Raw genomic sequence first — 20,206 nt, 5'->3', positions numbered from 1 at the left:
TCCAAGTTGTCACTTGTTCATACAAAATGAAGTTTAAAAAAAGCAACAGTTGTCATCGTGTTGAATAAAATTTGATTTTCTTTAGTAAAAAAAATGAGAAAAATTCACTAGATAATTTTAAGAAAAACAAAATCAATTTATACCGTTGACAACAAAATATACCAGATGAAATGAATTTGAAAATCAAAGGTTATGAACAAAAAAATTGAAAATCACAGTAGAAATCTAATCAGAATATCAAAAAGAAAAAAAAAATGTAAGCCAACCATGTGCCAATAATGACCATTAAACAAGAGAGATCACTCCGGCGAGTTAGTCGGAAGAATCGATTTCATTTCGCAAACGAAGAAATTGCCACAAAACATTGAGTTGATGAATATCAGTTCTGGGACAGAGTGCGTTTGCTTCATCCACTTAAATAAAAAACCGAACTTCCAACGCCAAAAATCGAACAAGAAACCGAACGATTTGTACCAAAAATAACAAAAAACAGAAGAACCAGTGGAAAATCGAAAATGTACCAGCAATTAGAAGGGCCTGAGAATCCAAAAGGCAGGAATCTCAGACGAGTGATGCTGGAGAATTCAATATCGCAAGGTTTTGAGTAAAATTTTGGCTGGATCGATGGACCGATCCAATCAAGAAGCTGAACTTGCTTTTCGATTTGGATTTTTTTCCACTGCGAATCCTTCATACATTGAGATTCATAATAAGATCGGAGTAGAAGGAAATTATTCGATGAGCATAAGAAATTTTGGAAGAAAAATTGAAATTGAAGGGAGGCTGAAGGAACTATCGAGTGGAGAAGTTACGATTAATTTGTTATATAGGAGAGTGAGGCTGGGGAATTAGGGTTTTTCCTTTTGCATTCGAGAGATATCTATGGGGGTATTATGGTAATTTTGATTTTTTTTAAGGGTTCAGTAACGGAGTAAAGTGACGGAACTATTTCTATTCTAATTTTTTAACCCCATTTAATAATCATTTAATTTTTTGTTTTTGTTTTTGAAAATTAAATCTATTTCATTTTCATTTCTTACAATAATTTAACATTGAATTCTTAGTCAAATTACAAAAACAAAAACAACTTTTTAAAACTTACTTTTTTAGTTATCAAAATTTACCTTAGTTTTTTTAAACCATTGGTGATAAGTAAATAACAAATGAAGAAATTTCATAGGCTTGATTTTCAAAAATAAAAATAAAAAACTTGGGTGCATTGTGATCATTTGGTCATGTGCATTAGGATATGACATCTCTAGATGCTTTAAGGTCAAGGTTCTTGAAACTATGGCATACATTTTTGTGAGCTATGTTTGGATTGAGTCCAACTATTTAGAAGTGATTCATCTTATTCATGAAGTCTCCTCATATCTCTCTGGAGAGCTAAATCGTCTGTGTTTGGAGTGCAAAGTTGAGTTAAATTGGTAATTATTGTTTGTGTTAGAGATGCTGAGTTGGATTGAGTCCGAAAATTTTGTGTTTTGGGGTGCAGAGTGAATCAAGTTGAGTTTGGATATATGGTAATGTTTTTTTAAATAAAATTGATTTTTCTTAGTTGGGTTAAGTTCAAATGAAACTATGGCAATCTGCAAAGGTCTAAGTAGTATTTGACACATTTTTGTGAGTAATATTTGGGTTGAGTCGAACTATTTGGAAGTAATTCATCTTATCAATGAAGTCTCCTCAGATCTCTATATGTTTCTTTTTTCATTAAAGAAGCAAGGTCTCTTGTGCTTGATTTGGTTGTGTTGTTTCTTTTTCCATGCGAGGAGAAATTACAACTTCTTGGCACATTCCCTTTGCGAATGGTTGAGCATGAATCTTCTCTTTTGCTTTCTTTTCGCCTCGCATGGTCTGGTTTTCTCGTATCTAAAGATGTTTTATAATTTGTGATCGGCTTGTTGCAAAAGAACAAAAAATAGAAGAAGTTAATAGATGTGTCTTTTGGATTTGTAAAAGACCATTTATGAGGCATTTATGAGATCTAATTTAATCAAATCATGGACTAAACTAAAATTTCTAAAATTGCAGGAACCAATTTGAAATTATACTCAAGTTAAGGGAACAAGGTTGTAAATTAATTTTTTTAAAACTATTTTATAAGAAGATTGCATGAATCAATTGACATACAAGTGTTAGTAGCTACGAAATCTATGGTTCAAATCCTCATATCTCAAATGTACTAAAAGAAGATTGGATAATGTACGTTTAAATAGCATCACAATACTCAATATCTAGATTCTTCAAGTATAAAACATGTGCCAAAATGAGCACGATTAGTATGTATTCTTCTATTTCTTTATGGTCAAAAGTTCAATTTTTTATCCTAACTGTTGTAAGTTATAAAAAGTGTCCGATAAGTATTTGGAATTGAATTTTGTGTGTAATATTTTTTTGATCCATCAAAATTTTCAAAATTCAAAAATATATTAGACACAAAATAGAATGACAAAGTAGACTAAAGTCTTAATTTTACCAATTAAAATACTCCTTAATTTTCAAATTTTTGTATGGCACTCTCTTCATTTCTATTCCCTTTGACCCAGCATCATCCATCCTCAAATTCAAAAAGAACAACAAAAAGAGTGTAGAACTGATGAATTACACCAAAGAACATTGAAAAAAATCTAAAGTGAATTCATGATTTTCAACAAACTCTACAATGTAAAACCCTAAAAAATCATACGAAACAGAGCATAGAGTAGTGTGCAAAAGAAAAGAAAGCGAGAGAGACGGAAAGGATCAGATTCATTGCTGAAAACAGAAGAAAAGAATCGATTGATTCAATCATTTCGAAACGCAAAGCAAAATCATAACATCAGATCCGAAAAGGGAAAGCGAAAACAACTTACCTTTGTTGTTTTGGCGATCGATTTCTGCGAGGCATTTCTACAAACACCTTGCGTGCTGTTCATAGAAATCAATGGCGATGGATCGAAATAAACAAAGGAAATTTGGTGAAGATTGTTGGATCAAAGGAGTAGTGGTGATTGTTCATGATTTTGGGAAATCGGGACCTGCAAAATTGGCTTCTCTTCAGATTTATAGTGCAACAGAACTTGATCCTAGTGAGCCTTCCTTCCATCCTTCTTCTTCTTCAGACTTTTTACATTTTTTCTTTAATTATATACTTTTGTTTTAGTTCAAACAATTTAGAAGAGTCGAGATCGAGTCATTAACTTAGAATGATAATTGATGCATTTATCTAATTTGTTAATCTCGAGTTAAATTTAAAAGTTGTGTAGTACGTAATTTACTTAGCAGTTGTGTTTAGCTATTATAATAAGATACCAATTACCACTTACAGGTTGATTCAATTCACACTCTTAAAATAGTTGAACTAAAAAAAATTTCTTATACGGATGACCCAAATTTAATTGTGTTAATCTCAAACGACTCAAATTTCTGAAAACAATGAAAACTAACATTTTGTTTTAAGTCACAAAGCACCACCCGATGCTAAATTCTTCATAGAACCCATTCACCCCAAACGCAATTTTAAGATGCATCACGATTCTAATAAAAGCACAGATTCTCACCCATTATTAAAATTTCGCAATCTTATTACTTTTCCCGAATGTGAAATTGTATTTTCAGAGTCTCATCAATTTTTGGATCATTTATACGAAAACTTCAAACTAAAAAAAAACTATTTGTCTATTATGTTTTTTTTTTTATCCAAAAATTTTGCAACTCTGCAAATTTTAGTTCAAAGACATTATAGATCTACAAAAAAAAGTACAAAAAGATGACTTATAATCTAACCTATTTTTTCCACCCAAGTCTTTTTCACTCTAATGTTAGTGACTACCATCAATAATTTCAACATTTATTTTGACCTCATCGAGTTAGTAAAGAATGTATTTACGATACCATTTCTGTTATGCTCGTACTTTATTTCATTTCGGTTCGTCGTGAAACAGAAACAGGAAATGAAAAGTTGAGTAAAAAGGCGAAATTAGAAGAATGGAGAAGCAAGAAAAAGAGTGATGGATCAAAAATCTCGAGCTATAAAGTAAAGTTGAAGGTTGAGAAATGGTTTGGAATTCCAGGAGCATTTTTGATAACAAATCAACATAAGCATAAATTCTTCCTTAGATCAGCTTTTTTCCAAATTTCAAACCATTCCCAAATAATCCATTTTGATTGCAACTCTTGGGTTTATCCAATCAACCTCAATGCCTCTCATTATCTTTTCTTCTCAAACACTGTGAGTTTTTTTTTTTCCTTTCAACTTTTGGTTTTAATTAAGATGGTAACTAGCTATACTTTCCAATTTGGTTCTTGTTATTAGTCGGTTTTCGATGGCTTATGAGAGCGTTAAAAGTAATTACTTGAAAATCTCGATCGTTTTGAGTGTTTGATAAGATTGATTGCATGCTGAATATGTTAAAATCGCTTTTTTAATATGCATATTTCTTTTTAAAATATATTCTTTACTACCTTTTAAAATTGATTATTGTAGGATCAGCGGTTACTTCTTTACTGAGTTTTAATTTATTTTTTTAATTCTGTTTTTATAAATTTAAATTGATTTTGTATATTTAGTATATTCCTCATCTAACGAAATTTTATATCTTATATTTTCAAATTGATTAGTTCAGTGTTGCCAATGTTTTAAATAATATAATTTATTTTGTGAAAAAAAAATATTGCACCCATTTCACTTGTATTTAACAAATATGCTTATTTTCTTTTAAAAAAATATTCTTATACTTCAGAAATAATATAGAGCAAAAAAAAAAAAAAAAAAACATTGAAAGTATATATAAATATTATTTTAAATAACTATTTGAAAAATAATTTATCAAAAAAAAAAAAAAAAAAAAAAAATTGTAATGAGTCTATTTTATTCATTATTGTTAATCACAACATTTTCGCTACTGTCATCACAAGTCATGAATATATCGAATTAATTAACTTAAAACAAATTCACAATTCCTTAATTTTACATGATATTTTAGATAATAGTTTTTTTAATTTTTTATTTAATATGACTTTTGATCTCTTGATCCATGATATACGTCTTAATCAACTATGATAAAATTGGTTTGGATTCACTTAGAAAGAATTACAATGAAATGATCTTCTTGAAAAAAAAAAAAGAAGTATTAGAATGAATCTAAGAATATGTAGAACCAATCTAAAGTATATAGAGAAAGAGCAATACTTCATTACTATTCTCTTTTAAAAAGTACTTGTGGACTCTTTTTTAATTAAAGATATTGCTACTCTTTCTTCATGTATAATGTATAATTTGTGTGTGTATATAAGGATAATTGCAAAGGATAATGTTTTCGAGGCTAATAATTAGGTTAATAATTTTAAATGGTAAAATTGCTAAAAATATTTTTAAATATAGTAAAATGTCGTTGTCTATCGGTGGTAGACTGTGATAAACCGCGATAGATATCTATCACTGACACTAATAGATGTCTATCGTAATGGTCTATTACTGATAGATAGTGAAATTTTTCTATTTACCCACTTTTCTTTAGTTGAAAACAACCCTAATTATTAAGTGTATGTCCATTTTTCTAAGGAATTGTAGATATGGCTAGATTCTATCCCTGGTAGACTCTCCTATCAGTGATTGACTCGCTTCTATTGCTGCTAGACCTCCATTAGCGACATAGTATATCACTAATAGACTCCGAAAGCTGAATCTAAAATTTTCTTTTGCTATATCTACAAATAATTTTACATTGTGCTATATCTATTAATACTTTAGACTTTATTGCTGTATTTGTAATTACCCCTATGACCTTTTTTTTTTTTTTTTTTCTTTTGTGGGTGGGTTAGAGTTACATTCCAAGCCAAACACCAAGTCCTCTCATGGAGCTAAGAAAATTGGAGCTAATAAAGGTAAGAGGAGATGGTAGAAGAGAAATAATGGAGGAATGGGAAAATATTTATGAGTATGATTATTACAACCATGTTGGAAATTCCCAAGAACATTCTAGACTTATTATTGGTGGATCCTCTTCTCTTCCATATCCTCGTAGATTAAGAACTCTTCATCCTTCTAATGAAGGTAAATAAATTTCTCATCATCTCTTCATTCTTCTTTTGTCCTTTTATTTTAATTAGAGGTACAAAATAATATTAACAAATGAACTGAAAGATGATTGCTTAAGCCCGTTTAATAACCACCTCATTTTTTGTTTCCTTCATGTTTCTTACAATGGTTTACATCTTTTTAAAGTACAATGGTTGAATTCCTAGCCAAATTAATTTTTTTTAGTTTTCAAATTTTGATTTAGAAAAGAAATTTAGAGCCGGAAGTAGTATTTATAGACTTAATTTTCAAAAACAAAATAGTTACCAAACGGAACCTAAATTTTTAGATTTAAATCTAACGATGAGTTTTGATAGGGTAATTTTAGATTAGATACGTTTTTTTTTATAAGAGATAATACTTGTCTATATGTGGAGTGGTAGAAGTCCCTATTGAATTACTAAGATGGTTCATTCATCATGGTTAAAAAATATTAGTGAGATTCATTTATTTATTAAATATAAATAAATCATATAAGAAAGTTACTAGGAGGTTCAGCTAGCTGACATGAAAACAAGTCTTACTCTTTTATATGTTCTTCTTGTTATATATATATATGTATAAAGTTAAATAGGCTCATTTTATGAAAGCATTTTGAAATGTATTTCAAGTTTCATAATCACTTTTGACTATGTAAATAAACACTATGACAAGGAGTAGAAGTTGAGAAGAGCGTGGTTGTTAACTTTGCTCTTATTTGTCCAAACGAAATAGTGGGTTCATGACTAACTAATGTTAATTCTTAACTTATTTAATTACTTATATTGTGGATCCCACAACCAAAACGTGGTTTGGTAACCATTTTTTTTTTTTTTGTGTTTGTTTTTAAAATTAAGCCTATGAACACTATTTTCACCTCCAAGTTTCTTACTCTGTTATCTACTTTTCACCAATTGTTAAAAAAACCAAACCAAATTTTGAGAACTAAAAAAAGTTGTTTTTGGAATTTGGAATTTGGCTAAGAATTCAATTATTGTACTGCAAATCATGGTAAGAAATGTGGGTGAAATAGACTTAATTTTTTTTTTTTTTTAAAAAAAAAATCAAGATCTAAATGGTTACCCAACTAGGTTTAAAAAATTCTTAAAACTAACCAACAAATTCACTTCTTGCTCAAACGCTCCATTTAAAACCGTTGTTTCAAAAATCACAAAAAGATGTATCTTAAAACAAAGTAAAAACAATGAAGAGTACACTTGTCATTCTCGATCTCGACAAATATTTGAAATTTGATTAAAAAGTGACATTTTTTTGTTTTTAATCCCTAATGTTAAAGATAGTTCAAGTGAGAAAATGGATTTGGAGACAGATGTAGCTGCTGATGAGAGAATGAGCTACAACAAAGTGAAAGAATTGGCTTCAAACACAGTGGAAGCTGCCCTTCAATTCCTCATTCCAATCCTAAAAACCCTAAATTGTCAACCCCACATTGATCATTTCAAGTCCTTTGTTGAATTACACTGTTTCTTTTGGGCCCAAAAACCCTCCAACTTGGCTAAAGCAGACAAATGGACTAAACTTCAAATCCAAAAATTTCTCCCCCAAAACCTTTTCCAACATATTCTTTCTCAAAAACATCCCTTCATCTATCCACTTCCTCAATTTCTCAGAGGTAATTTCTTCCCATTTTCTTTTGCTATTTATTTGACTTTTCCAACGTCTCTTTTCGTAATCATTTCGTTTTTTGTTTTTAAAAATTAATACAAACATTTTCTCTCATTTTTTTACAATTATTTGCATATTTCTTAATACACGAGTTGGAAACTTAGGTAAAAAGTAGACGACGAAACAAAAAAAATTTAGAGATAGAATGAGTGTTTATAAGTTTAATTTTCAAAACCTAATTATTTACCGAGAACTTGAAAAATTCTTGTCTTATGTTGAATTTTCTTATCAAGTATAACTAAAATTTGAAAATAATAATGTATTTCATGCAATTACTTTGTTCTTTAGTTTCAAATCAAGGACTTATATTTGAAAACATAAAATCAGATTTGATATCAAATAAGCATACTTTAGAAAACAAAATCATTACATTTTTATTTTCCAATTTCTTCGGCTTTTTGGGTTTTTTTCCCCTTTCTTCCTCTAGTCATGAATTACCAATAATATGAAATAAAAATGTAAATGTTGCATAATATTTTTTTCCTAATATATGAAAACGGGTTGTTTTGAACCAAAATATTTACAAATATAGCAAAATATTTTCAACCGTTTTTTTTTTTAATTTAAAACAATTTTCCAATGAAATGTTAGAATAAATAGTCCTCTTTTTTTTACCTTCAGAAAATGAGCATGCCTGGATGGATGATGATGAATTCGCACGACAAATGCTTGCAGGAACTAATCCTGTGCGAATCACATGCTTACACGTATGTAAACCATTTGTGTATTGGCTTATAAATTAGGGCAAAAATGTTAATTCACAACTTTAGTTCTTTAATTATAAAAATAGCACCTAAAAAGTCTCTAATAAAACTTTTTTTAAAAAAAATGTATAACAAATCCCTGAACTCTCTAATTTTGGTCTTATTATTCTAATTTATAAATTTATAAGAAAAATATCTTTTTAGTCCATAGATTTTGGGTCTAGTTTCTATTTAGTCTCTAAATTTCAAATGTTACACATTTAGTCTTTTAAGTTTTAAGTTTGGTTTTAATTTAGTCCCCAGATTTCAAAATGCTACAACTTTATCTTGATGTTAGAGTTTTGATTCAATTGGTCCCTATGTTTCAAAATTTACATTTTTTACCTCGATTTTTCACTAATTACTTATATTTTGTCTTTAGAGTTAATTTATATTAATAAATTAAAAATCGTTAAAAGAATTATAATTAATTAAGTTTCACTATTCTTATCACTTTTAAAATTAAATTTAAAATTTCACTTCATAATTATTTTTAATTAATTAATAAAAATAAATACCAATAATTGAAAACGAGTATTTAATAAAAAATTGAGATTAAAAATGTAAAAGCTTGAAATTTAGGAACCAAATTGAAATAAAACTCAAATCTCAAAGGTAAAATTATGACATTTTGAAATTCAATGACTAAATTGAAACAAAACTCATAACTTAAAGGACTATACGCGAAACATTTTAGAACCTAAAAATCAAATAGAAACTAGAGCCAAAATTTAGAGACCAAAAATGTATTATTCCCTAAATTTATTAGATATAAAATTGAAAAGTTGTGACCTTATCAGACACAAAATTCAGTTGTATACTAAATAGGAATGTTCATTCTTTAAAAACTTGAATATGACAATGATGTATAGACAAAATATTTAAAGTTAAAATGACCTATAAAAACACTTTTTCACGGTTAACCTATTTAACCTTTTCAGGTTATTTATAAACCATATTATTTCAAAATTCAAAGACACGATAGTAATTTAACAAACTTTTAACTTTTAAAAGTTGTTTAACATCAAATTATAAAATTGATATTTTTACATAGAATATTGTATCTACCCAAGCTTCTAACGTTGTTTTAAGCTCAAAATAAGGGAAGGGGATTTCAACCTCTTGCATATATAAGGGAGGTAAGTAAAGTATCAACTAGTTAAAGCTATACTCGAATCAAATTCTAAACTTTTAACAATAGAGATTAAAAATAAACTTAAAATTTGAAATCTAAAGACATAATTGTCTTTTGAATCAAGAAACTAAAATAAACACCATGGTTAACTACTCCCCTCTCTTTCTTTTATATTTTGTACTTTCAAAAGTTTAGACACTTTTTGGTAATCATTTGATTTTTTATTTTTGTTTTTCAAAATTAAGTCTTTTTCATCAACATTTCTTATAATGATTTACGATCGAATTCTTAGCCAAATTTTAAAAACAAAAACTTTTTGAAAGCTACTTTTTTTAGTTTTCAAACTTTGGCTTTGTTTTTTAAATCATTGGTGAAAAAAAGATAACAAATAAAGAAATTTAGAAATGGAAGTAGTGTATATAGGATTAATTTTAAAAAACAAAAACAAAAAACAAAATGGTTACTAAACAGGACTCTAGAAACAAAGTTGAAAGTCAAATACAGTTCAGTACTTTGACCTTTGTATTTTTTTATGGTTCAAAGCTTAAACTTCATTTTAAAAATAATTTTAACTGTTGATGAATATTGAGAAATTTGAAGGGAAAAAATGTTGTAACAATATTGTTACTTGGACAGAATTTTCCACCAGAAAGCAAAACCAAAGTGGTTAGTACAATAAAAGCACCAGATATTGAACACAACCTAGATGGTCTTACCCTTCAACAGGTAAACATATCATCTCCCTTCATTTTGCTCCTCTAAATCTTTCAATCATCAATTAAATCAACAAGGTTTAATTGTTCGAGCAAATGCATTATTGCAAAGGTACGATGTCAAATTTTAATATATAAATAGACAAAATCAAAATAAAAAAGGTGTATACTATATTAATTAGGATTTATAATACAATAGCAAGAAAAGAGGTGACAAGAAAATAACAAGGACATATAGAAAATGGTTATTTAAAAAGTTCAGAGACATTAAACTTAAAACTTTTATCTACTGCCTATCTTACTAATATCAAACTAAGTCTAAATTCTAAGCATTAAAATCTTCTTCTAAAAGAAATAAACATGTTTGTGAATATTGAAACTTTTTAGTGTTTTGAAATGATATAGGCAATAGAAGACAGAAGGATATTCATGTTGGATCATCATGACTATCTAATGCCATTTCTGAATAGAATAAACAGTGGCGATGTATTTGCCTATGCATCTCGAACCCTACTATTCTTAAGGTCTGATTCTACACTAAAGCCTTTGGCAATTGAACTTTCTTTACCATACTCTGAAGCTGAAGGAGAAGAGATAAGTTGGGTTTACCTGCCAGCAGCTGAGGGCTTGGAAGCAGCCCTGTGGCAGCTTGCCAAAGCTCACGTCGCTGCCAACGACTCCGTTTACCATCAACTCGTCAGCCATTGGTGAGACACATCACCTATTTCATATATTAAAGAGTTCAGTGTTGATAACAAGACAGTAACTATTCCTTTGTTGGGTTACAAATATATCCACAAAAACTCGAAAGACTGTTAGTTTATTAGTCTTTTTAGTGAGTAGGTTTTTTTTTTTTTTTCCTTTCCATGTTGCTTGTTTAATTTAGGTTAAACCACCATCTTAGTCCCTTTTCAAGCTTGGCATCAAACTAGTCCAAGTTTTAACAAATAGTCCTTAAACTTTGAGGTTTGTGTCTAATAAGTCTAGGAAGTTTCAATTTTGTATATAATAGGTCCCTAAACTATAAAAATATTTAATAGTTAATTAGTTCGTTGGATATAACTTTGAATTTTATGTTTAATATAAAATCAAGCTTTCAATTTTGTGTCTAGTAGATCCATGGTTTTTTTTATTTTTTTATTAAGATCACATAGGTCAAGGACCTATTAAACATAAAATTAAAAATCTTGGGATCAATTGGACACAAAATTGAAAGTTTAAGAACCTATTAGACACTTGTTAAAGTTCAAAACCTATTGGACACAAAATATAAAGTTTAGAAACCTAGCACTTTTGAAAATTTAGGGATTAAATAGACACAAACCTCAAGTCAGGAATAAACTTGTAATTTAACCATAGTTATATTAGAGCTTATAGTTTGGTTAAATATCTTAAACCATCATTGTTACCGGAGGTTAATAATTCTGTAATGTGACTTGTCTAAGTACGGATAATGATGAGCTCGCATATAATTGACAAAGTATATTAATATTTGAGTTCTGTAAAATAATAAAAGAAGTAAAATAAAAAACAAAAAGGAAAAAGCAAAACAAAACATAATTGGGTGAATTTTCAGGTGAATAGGGAATAGGTTGGCAGAAATGAGGGGGGCCTTTAGGGATTAAATTAAAACCTACCTGATTTTCTTTATTTTTAACCCAACTCAGACTCTGGTCCAATCAACTGTTAGGATCCCTCTAATAAGAACAAACTCAATAACAAGGAATGGACTCAAGAACAATCAAGCAATGGAAATATATTAAAATATTAAAGAAATAGTAACAAGATAATACTCGGCACATTCTAGAGGGCTGAGAAATCCTCTCCCAAATTTTCAATTAGAAAATCCTCACACAAAATTCTTCATACCCTCCTCCCAACCCCACTCCTATTTATAATCAAAAGCCTTAACCAACTTACTAACTATTTACTAATTTTCCCCTTTTAATACCCATACTGATATTCCACTAATTATCCCAATGTATTCTTAATTAGGGGCCTTACACAAACCTAGATTCTCAACTCATTATCTTTCTTTGCAACATTGAAAGGAAGCATGTCATCTAAGAAAATTGTAACAGATAACCATAGAGGTACTAATGTATTATGGAAGACTTAGCTAAACCGTATGAACTAGAATGGTAATTTACCCTTTTAACTTACAAAAATGAGCCTTTCTTTTGATTTTCAATTTTTTTAAGTCAATAAATTGATTTGTGATTTTGTTGACCAAATATGTATCCAGTTATACCTACACTAATTTATGTTGTGAAAGTAAAAATGGCATGACATGCAATGTTGTGTAAATGTTTAGGTTACATACCCATGCAGTTGTTGAGCCGTTCATCATTGCCACTCGCAGACAGTTGAGTGTTATGCATCCAATCTACAGATTGCTGAATCCTCATTTCAAAGACACCCTACACATCAACTCACTATTTAGGAGCTTCTTGTTGAGACCTGATGGAATCTTTGAGAAGATATTGTTTTCTGGTAAGTACTCCATGGAACTATCTTCCGAGCTTTACAAAGAGTGGCGGTTCGACGAGCATGGTCTCCCAGCAGACCTGCTGAAAAGGTAAACAACAATAACAAAGCTTTTCCTTTCATGATAAAAGACCTGTGTGAACATTGCTCTGGTTTCATAGAAATATGGCTGTAAGAGATCCAGATCCGGGAAACCCGACCGGAGTTCGCCTCATCTTCCCTGACTATCCATATGCAGAAGATGGCCTTGAGATATGGACTGCAATCAAGACATGGGTGAAGAGTTTCTGTTCAATCTTTTATAGAGATGATGACTCTGTACATTCTGATGAAGAACTCCAAGCTTGGTGGTCTGAGATCAGAAATGTCGGTCATGGCGACAAGTCCCATGAGTCTGGGTGGTATGAAATGACCACACTATCAGACTTGGTAGAGGCCCTAACAACTCTCATATGGACAGCAACTGGACTCCATGCTGCAGTGAATTCGGGGCAATATGCATACGCCAGTTACCCTCTTAATCGTCCCACACTCTGTCACAAGTTCATTCCCAGTGAAGGTACAGTTGAATATGCTAAACTCTTGAGTGATCCAGACAAATATTATCTCGAGATGTTACCTGGAAAGTTTGAAACTGCACTTGGCGTTGCATTGACAAAGGTCCTTTCACATCACGCAAAGGATGAACTGTACCTGGGAAGGAGGTCACCATACAACTGGACAGATAATGCAAGGGCTCGATATAGCTTCAGTGAGTTCAGTAAAGAACTTAAAAATATAGAGAAGAGAATAGAAGAAAGAAACCGAGATCCCAACCGCAAGAACAGAAACGGACCGGCCAAGATCCCCTACAAACTTTTGTTCCCTGATACATCAAATTTTAATCCAAAAGGAGGGATCGCAGGCAAAGGGATTCCAAACAGCATATCTATATGATGCAGCCGCATGACTTACAAATAGAATGTTCAATCAGAAATATGGGCAAGCCATTCATTAATCATCAACCTTTTCTAAATATGAGAAGTCTGCTGCCTAACTATGTTATTGCAGACCCTTCAAAAATTAATCAACCAACGGTGAGTTTGGGATAACTGTTGGGAGGGTGAAAAGTACTTTTAGCCCAATATAATTACTTTTCAAAATTTTCAATTGTTTGGTTAGACAACTAGAAGGAGAATCACTCGTGCTTCCTCCAAAAATGCTCACACAAGTGTTTTTTTACAAAGTAACTTTTTCGAAAGTCAGCTCAAATGCCCCCTAAGTCTTGCTGATAGGATCATCAACTGCAGCCGATGGTTTTTTTTTTTCTTTTACCTATTCCAACTATTTAGTGAGTTTCGTATCAAATCAGGACCAGCTAGCAATAGTTTATCATGTATCACTTTCATTTCTAACCTCACTGAATGAGTTACAATTTATACAGTAAACCAAGAAGATTATAAAAATTTTATGCATTAAGCCCCACAAATTCAGGAAATTTTCTCGAACAAATAAACTACAGATTCTGAAAGTCAAGGTACAGAATGTTAAAAACATGGACTTCTGAGTTGCTACGATGTTGATGACCTTCAACTACAAGGCGGCTCTTAGGGGAAAAAGGGATTGGTTTACATGAAGACCGGAGCCACTAAGGATAGCATTATTGGATCATAAGTTGTAAGCATTTATTAGCATCGTCCTTGTACCGAAAAAGGAGCGGGATCAACTTTCCCAGGACTTCCCAGCACCATATTAGCAATCATTTCTGCAGTTCCCAGTGCCTGGATGTTAACAAAGATAAGTCAGATAATAAAATCAACGGAACATAATTTGACAACTTGTCATTTGTACAATAGAGCCATGATTTTTCTGTGGTCTCTATGATGCATTAGATGGGTGGTTTTGGAGTATCAGTAGTTTTCCACAAGAGAGAGACAGGAGAGTCACCATTGAAAGTCCTCCACCTTCATGGCCAGATGCAAGGAACACGTTTGATAAACCATGAACAGGCCCGATCACTGGTTTTCCATCAAGCACTGTGGGTATAAACTCATACAGGAAGATAAGATAATCCAGACCATGAAAATTCAACAGCCGAAACTTAATGTAAGTGACAAGTGACATGATTACTCACTGTATGGTCGTAAACCTATTCTCACTTTACTGCTGCTTTTGATATCTGAAAAAGAGACTTCTTTCATCGTAGAAAAGAATTCCGAAGCTCTCTCCCATATACGAGCAACTATGAATTCATTCACTTCAGTGTTGAAACCGGCAAACTCACGGCTGCTCCCTGAAAGTAGATGACCAATTAGCAATGAGAATTCAAATTTCTTGCAATAATTTTTTTTCTTTTTGATAAGAAATTGATTATATGAAAGTACAAAAGCAATGTTTGAGTTAAAAACAAAAGAAGAAAAAAAACGAAGCTCAATAAGATAAAAAAACAAAGCTCAATAAGATATCAGAGAGCTGTTAGTATACCTACAAATATAATGATGAAAAAGGGAGAGCATTTACACCAAGAGAAGACAAAAAAGAACTAAACAGTAGTGCTTCTTATATTGGAAGATTCTGAGATTTCTTTCTGTCCGTAGTGCCTAGATAAAATAATAAATAAGATTACTTATTTTTCTTTTGAAAAAAGAAACTTCTCATTTAAGTAATGAAAAGGATTACAATATTTAGAAGAAACAAACTCTTACAATGAGAGGAAGTGCCTAGATAAAATTGAAAGCAAGATCTTAGAACTATACTAATTTTAAACCTTTTCCTTCTTGGGGAGGGAGGGAGGGAGGGAGGGGCATTTGAATTTGATGAAAAGAGAAAATGAGAAACGAACACACAGTTTACGTGGAAAACCCTACAATAGGGAGAAAAAACCACGATTGAGACTAATTTTTTATTATTGGTTTGATACATAAAGTACAAGAGAACATACCAAATAAATAGACAATGGGAAGTCGTAGGGTACAAAAAATTACGAAAATGCCCCTAGGTTAATAGGCTATTTTCAACACTCCCCCTCAAGTTGGGGCATAAATATCAATAAGGCTCAACTTGCTGACACAATAATCAAAGCTTTGTCTGAGCAACCCCTTTATGAGCACATCTGCAACTTGCTGACTTGAAGGGACATAGGGAATGCATATGCTTCTATTGTCCAGTCTCTCCTTGATGAAATATCTGTCAATCTCAACATGTTTGGTTCTGTCATGCTGAACTGGATTATTTACAATACTTATTGCTGCCTTATTGTCACAAAACAGTTTCATCGAAAGCTCGCTGTCTTGATGAAGATCTGACAACACTTTCATCAACCAGATTTCTTCACATATTCCTAAACTCATGGCCCGATATTCAGTCTCAGCACTACTTCTGGCCACAACTCTCTGTTTCTTACTTCTCCAAGTCACCAGATTACCCCAGACAAACGTACAATACCCAGATGTTGACTTTCTATCGACAACAAACCCTGTCCAGTCAGAATCAGTGTAAGCTTCAACGCATCGTTTATTGGACTTCTTGAACATCAAGCCCTTGCCAGGGATTCCCTTCAAATATCGTAGAATACGCTCAACTGCTATCATATGTTCCTCATAAGGAGCCTGCATAAACTGACTGACAACGCTAACTGCATAGGATATATCAAGTCTCGTGTGAGATAAGTAGATCAATTTCCCAACCAATCGCTGATACCTTTCTTTGTTGACAGGGACACTGTTACTTGTATTACTAAGCTTTGAATTATACTCAATCGAGGTGTCAACAGGTTTCAACCAATCATTCCTGTTTCTTTGAGTAAGTCAACAGTGTACTTCTATTGGAACACTGAAATCCCTTCTTTTGATCGAGCCACTTCCATTCCGAGGAAATATCTCAACTTCCCAAGGTCTTTAATCTCGAATTCTTTGGCCATTTTTGCTTTAAGTCTCATAATTTCATCATCATCATCACCAGAAAGCACAATATCATCGACATACACAATGAGAACTGCAATCTTCCCTGAAATTGACTTCTTTGTAAATAGTATGTGATCTGAGTGCCTTTGGGTATATCCTTGTCCTTTGACAAACAAAAGTGGTAAATTTGTCAAACCAAGCCCTCGGAGACTGTTTCGACCCATATAGAGACTTCCTCAGTCGGCACATTCGGTATTTGAATTGACTCTCAAAACCGAGGGCAGGCCTCATGTAGACTTCCTCTTCAAGTTCTCCATTAAGAAACGCATTCTTTACATCCAGTTGATGAAGAGGCCAATCCTTGTTCACTGTAACTGACAATAATACCCGGATAGTATTAAGCTTAGCTACGAGGGAGAATGTCTCGGAGTAATCCACACCAAAGGTTTGAGTAAAGGCTTTGGCAACCAGCCTGGCCTAGTATTGGTCAATCGTTACATCAGACTTATATTTTATAGTAAAGACCCATTTGCACCCAACTCTTTTGTGCCCTTCGGGTAGAATCACCTGATCCCACGTTCCGTTTTTCTCAAGTACCCTCATTTCTTCCATAACTGCAGCCTTCCATTCAGGAGTTTCCATTGCAGTCTGTATGCTACTCGGTACCATCACTGTATCTAGACTGGTGGTAAGGACCTTGAACTTGGGTGACAGATTACTGTAAGTCATGTAACTGTGCCTAGGGTACTTCGTACATGATCGAGTGCCTTTTCTCAGGGCTATAGGAAGATCGAGAGATGCATCACAATCTTCCATCTTGTCAAGTTTTCCACTGTAATCGGTCATCTGCTCAACAAGGGTTTCATCTTTAGAGGTTCCCTCCATATCATCACCATCTCTAGTACTATTCTCATTTTCCGGAATTGTTTCCTGATTATTATTTTCAGCTATCTCTCCATCTGTCATGGTTCCCTAGTTGGTACTGTCAGCACCTTCTTTGCCTTTTTCCTCTCTGCACAAGTATCAATATCATTAGTTTCAGGAATACACGTACCTGATGTTGGGTCTGACTCATGGATCGGAGCCAGAGATGCGACAGGTGGCGTTGTTTCCTTCCTGAGATTCTTCCTATAGTATGTTATCCATAGGACCTGGTTGGTAGGAAGGACAAGGCCGACATGTTCAGTAATAGGAGATGACTCTAAAGGAACTGCATATATGGACCAGTTAGTCTCTTCACTAGAGTTCTCCCCCTGAAGATGGCTAAGGGAAAGAACGGTTGATCCTCAAGAAAGGTGATATCCATGGAAACAAAATATTTGCAAGATGATGGGTGGTAACACTTATACCCACGCTGGTGGAGAGGATACCCAACAAAGACACACTTTTGAGCACGAAGGGTGAATTTCGTGCGGTTTAGACCATGGGAATGAACAAAGATAATACAACCAAATACCTGAAGTGGAACATCTGAGATTAAACGAGTGGTTGGGTATGACTCTTTAAAACAATCCAACAGATACTGAAACTTGAGGACGCGGGAAGGCATTCGATTGATTAGGTGGGCGACAGTGAGAATAGCATCTCCCCATAGGTAAGATGGAAGAGATGTGGACAGCATTAAGGAACGGGCGACTTCCACCAAATGACGATTTTTCCTCTCGGTTACTCCATTCTGCTGAGGAGTGTAAGCACTTGAGCTTTGGTGGATAATCCCTTTAGAGGTGAGGAAGTCCCAGAAAGAGGCGTTAAAGAACTCCCGCCCATTGTCACTTCTCAGAATTCCAATTTTCGCATTAAATTGGGTTTCCACAGTAGTATAGAATTGTTGGAATACTGACGACACCTCGGACTTATCAGTGAGAAGAAAGACCCAAGTAAGCCGAGTGTGGTCGTCTATAAAAGTGATAAACCAACGTTTTCCTGTGGAGGTGGTAGTTGGTGAAGGACCCCAGACATGACTATGAACTAGGGTGAAGGGTCTGGACGGTTTGTAAGGTTGAGAATGAAAGGAGACACGACTCTGTTTGGCATGAATACAAACATCACAGTTTAAAGAAGATATATTAATACTGCGAAACAAATGCGGAAACAAATATTTCATGTATTGAAAATTTGGATGTCCTAAGCGAAAATGCCACAACAAAAAGTCATTCTCAGAAGTAGAAAAATTTAAAGAAACGAAACTGGTCCTATAATCATTCCTAGAAGAAGTATCATTAGTCAAGAAGTAGAGCCCTCTATCGTGCTGGCCAGTGCAAATTGTCGTCCCCGAGCTCAGATCCTGAAATAAAACAGAGTCAGGTGAAAAAACTGCCTGACAACTCAGACTTCTTGTAATTTTACTGATAGATAATAAATTATACGATATCTTAGGAACATGCAACACATCACGCAGCACCAAACCCTCAAACGGAGACAGATGTCCTTTCCCTACAATAGGGGCAAATGACCCATCTGCAATTCTAATCCGTTCATTACCAGCACTCGGATAGTATGAAAGAAATTGATCAGATGAGCCAGTAAGATGATTTGTAGCCCCTGAGTCAATAATCCATGGATTTTTACCATTAATGCTAATTAGGCCAAAAGATTGAACTGTACCTAACTGCGTAATGGCACTGACCCCAACTGCACTTAGATTGGTCTTACTGTCAGCTGGAGGTTGATGCTGAGGATTCTCATTTGCCGAGTCACTCACTAGAGCACGTCCAGGGTTTAACTTGTCATGTGACTGGCAACGTCTACTGTTCGGAGGTCGTCCATGTAGCTTCCAACACTGGTCTTTTGTATGCCACGCTTTTTGCAGTGCTCACAAACAGGAGTGGGTTTCTTATCGCCATTAGAGTCGGATGATTTTGTAGCAAAGGTTGTAGCCTTAGTTGAAGTGCTAACGGGGTTGTTCATAGCATTCGATCTGTCCTCTTCCAGCCGTATTTCTGAACATACTTCCATGAGAGAGGGTATAAGGCATTGGCCTAATATTCGACTTCGAACATCGAATTTAGAGTTCAATCCAGCTAAGAAGTCATAGACCCGATCAGCTTCCTCAATCTTCAAATACTGAGCCCCATCTTGTGCACAATTCCAAACTATTTCTTGACAAAGATCCATCTCTTGCCATAACAGGGATAGTTTATGAAAATAGGACGTTACATCTATGGTCCCTTGTTTGCAGTCGTTGACCTGCTTGCGTAGAGTGTACAGCCGAGATGCATTCTGCCTTTTTTAGTAAAGCTTCTGCACAGCATCCTAAATATCCTTGGCGGTTGCAGCATACAGTAATGGTCTGCCAATTTGGGTTTCCATACTATTAACAAGAACTAACCGTAACAAGGAGTCTTCTCCTTTCCAGATACGTTCCTGAGGGTCACCCAGTTCAGGTTTTGGTATCTCCCCCGTCAAGTACCTAAACTTCTGTCTCCTTTCCAGTGCCATTCTGATTGATTGTGACCAGGAAAAATAATTCTGGCCATTCAACTTTTCTCCAATGATGAACCCTGCAGAATTGCCCATCGAGC

General features: G+C 33.3%; 2 protein-coding genes across 5 annotated transcripts in view; one reads left to right on the top strand and one right to left on the bottom strand.

Annotated features, from left to right (window-relative positions):
• Positions 1 to 1,943: 1,943 nt before the first annotated feature.
• On the top strand, positions 1,944 to 14,020 carry LOC120086674 (linoleate 9S-lipoxygenase 5-like). 4 transcript variants are annotated; one of them, XM_039043427.1, is made up of 9 exons: positions 1,944 to 3,071; positions 3,927 to 4,030; positions 5,806 to 6,037; positions 7,338 to 7,673; positions 8,348 to 8,433; positions 10,241 to 10,330; positions 10,723 to 11,024; positions 12,632 to 12,895; positions 12,966 to 14,020. In XM_039043427.1, the coding sequence occupies exons 1-9, from the start codon at positions 2,927 to 2,929 to the stop codon at positions 13,738 to 13,740; spliced, it is 2,334 nt and encodes a 777-aa protein (XP_038899355.1). In that variant the 5' UTR covers positions 1,944 to 2,926; the 3' UTR covers positions 13,741 to 14,020. The 4 variants fall into 4 exon arrangements, with proteins under 4 accessions (XP_038899355.1, XP_038899353.1, XP_038899354.1 ...); XM_039043425.1 differs by having other exon boundaries at positions 3,927 to 4,213; XM_039043426.1 differs by having other exon boundaries at positions 1,945 to 3,071; positions 3,927 to 4,213; positions 7,371 to 7,673.
• Positions 14,021 to 14,240: 220 nt separating this feature from the next.
• The window catches only part of LOC120086675 (D-amino acid dehydrogenase), a 23,559-nt gene continuing 17,593 nt past the window's right edge, over positions 14,241 to 20,206 (bottom strand). The window contains exons 7-9 of the mRNA XM_039043430.1: positions 14,918 to 15,076; positions 14,731 to 14,819; positions 14,241 to 14,564 (exon numbers count right to left, since the gene is read on the bottom strand). Coding sequence (XP_038899358.1) covers positions 14,472 to 14,564; positions 14,731 to 14,819; positions 14,918 to 15,076 — 341 coding nt within the window. The 3' untranslated portion in view covers positions 14,241 to 14,471. The remainder of the gene's footprint in view (positions 14,565 to 14,730; positions 14,820 to 14,917; positions 15,077 to 20,206) is intronic.

This window comes from Benincasa hispida, chromosome 9, assembly GCF_009727055.1.
Source record: "Benincasa hispida cultivar B227 chromosome 9, ASM972705v1, whole genome shotgun sequence".
Taxonomy (NCBI): Eukaryota; Viridiplantae; Streptophyta; class Magnoliopsida; order Cucurbitales; family Cucurbitaceae; genus Benincasa; species Benincasa hispida.
Note: the sequence above shows the minus strand (reverse complement) of the source record. Positions and strands in the feature narration are given on the sequence as shown.

Excerpts from the sequence above, each read along its gene's own strand:
- LOC120086674 (XM_039043425.1), top strand. The coding sequence starts at position 2,927 with ATGGCGATGGATCGAAATAAACAAAGGAAATTTGGTGAAGATTGTTGG. Across the intron at positions 3,072-3,926 it reads TGCAACAGAACTTGATCCTA|AAACAGGAAATGAAAAGTTG; the intron begins GTGAGCCTTCCT and ends GTCGTGAAACAG. Across the intron at positions 8,434-10,240 it reads TGCGAATCACATGCTTACAC|AATTTTCCACCAGAAAGCAA; the intron begins GTATGTAAACCA and ends TTACTTGGACAG.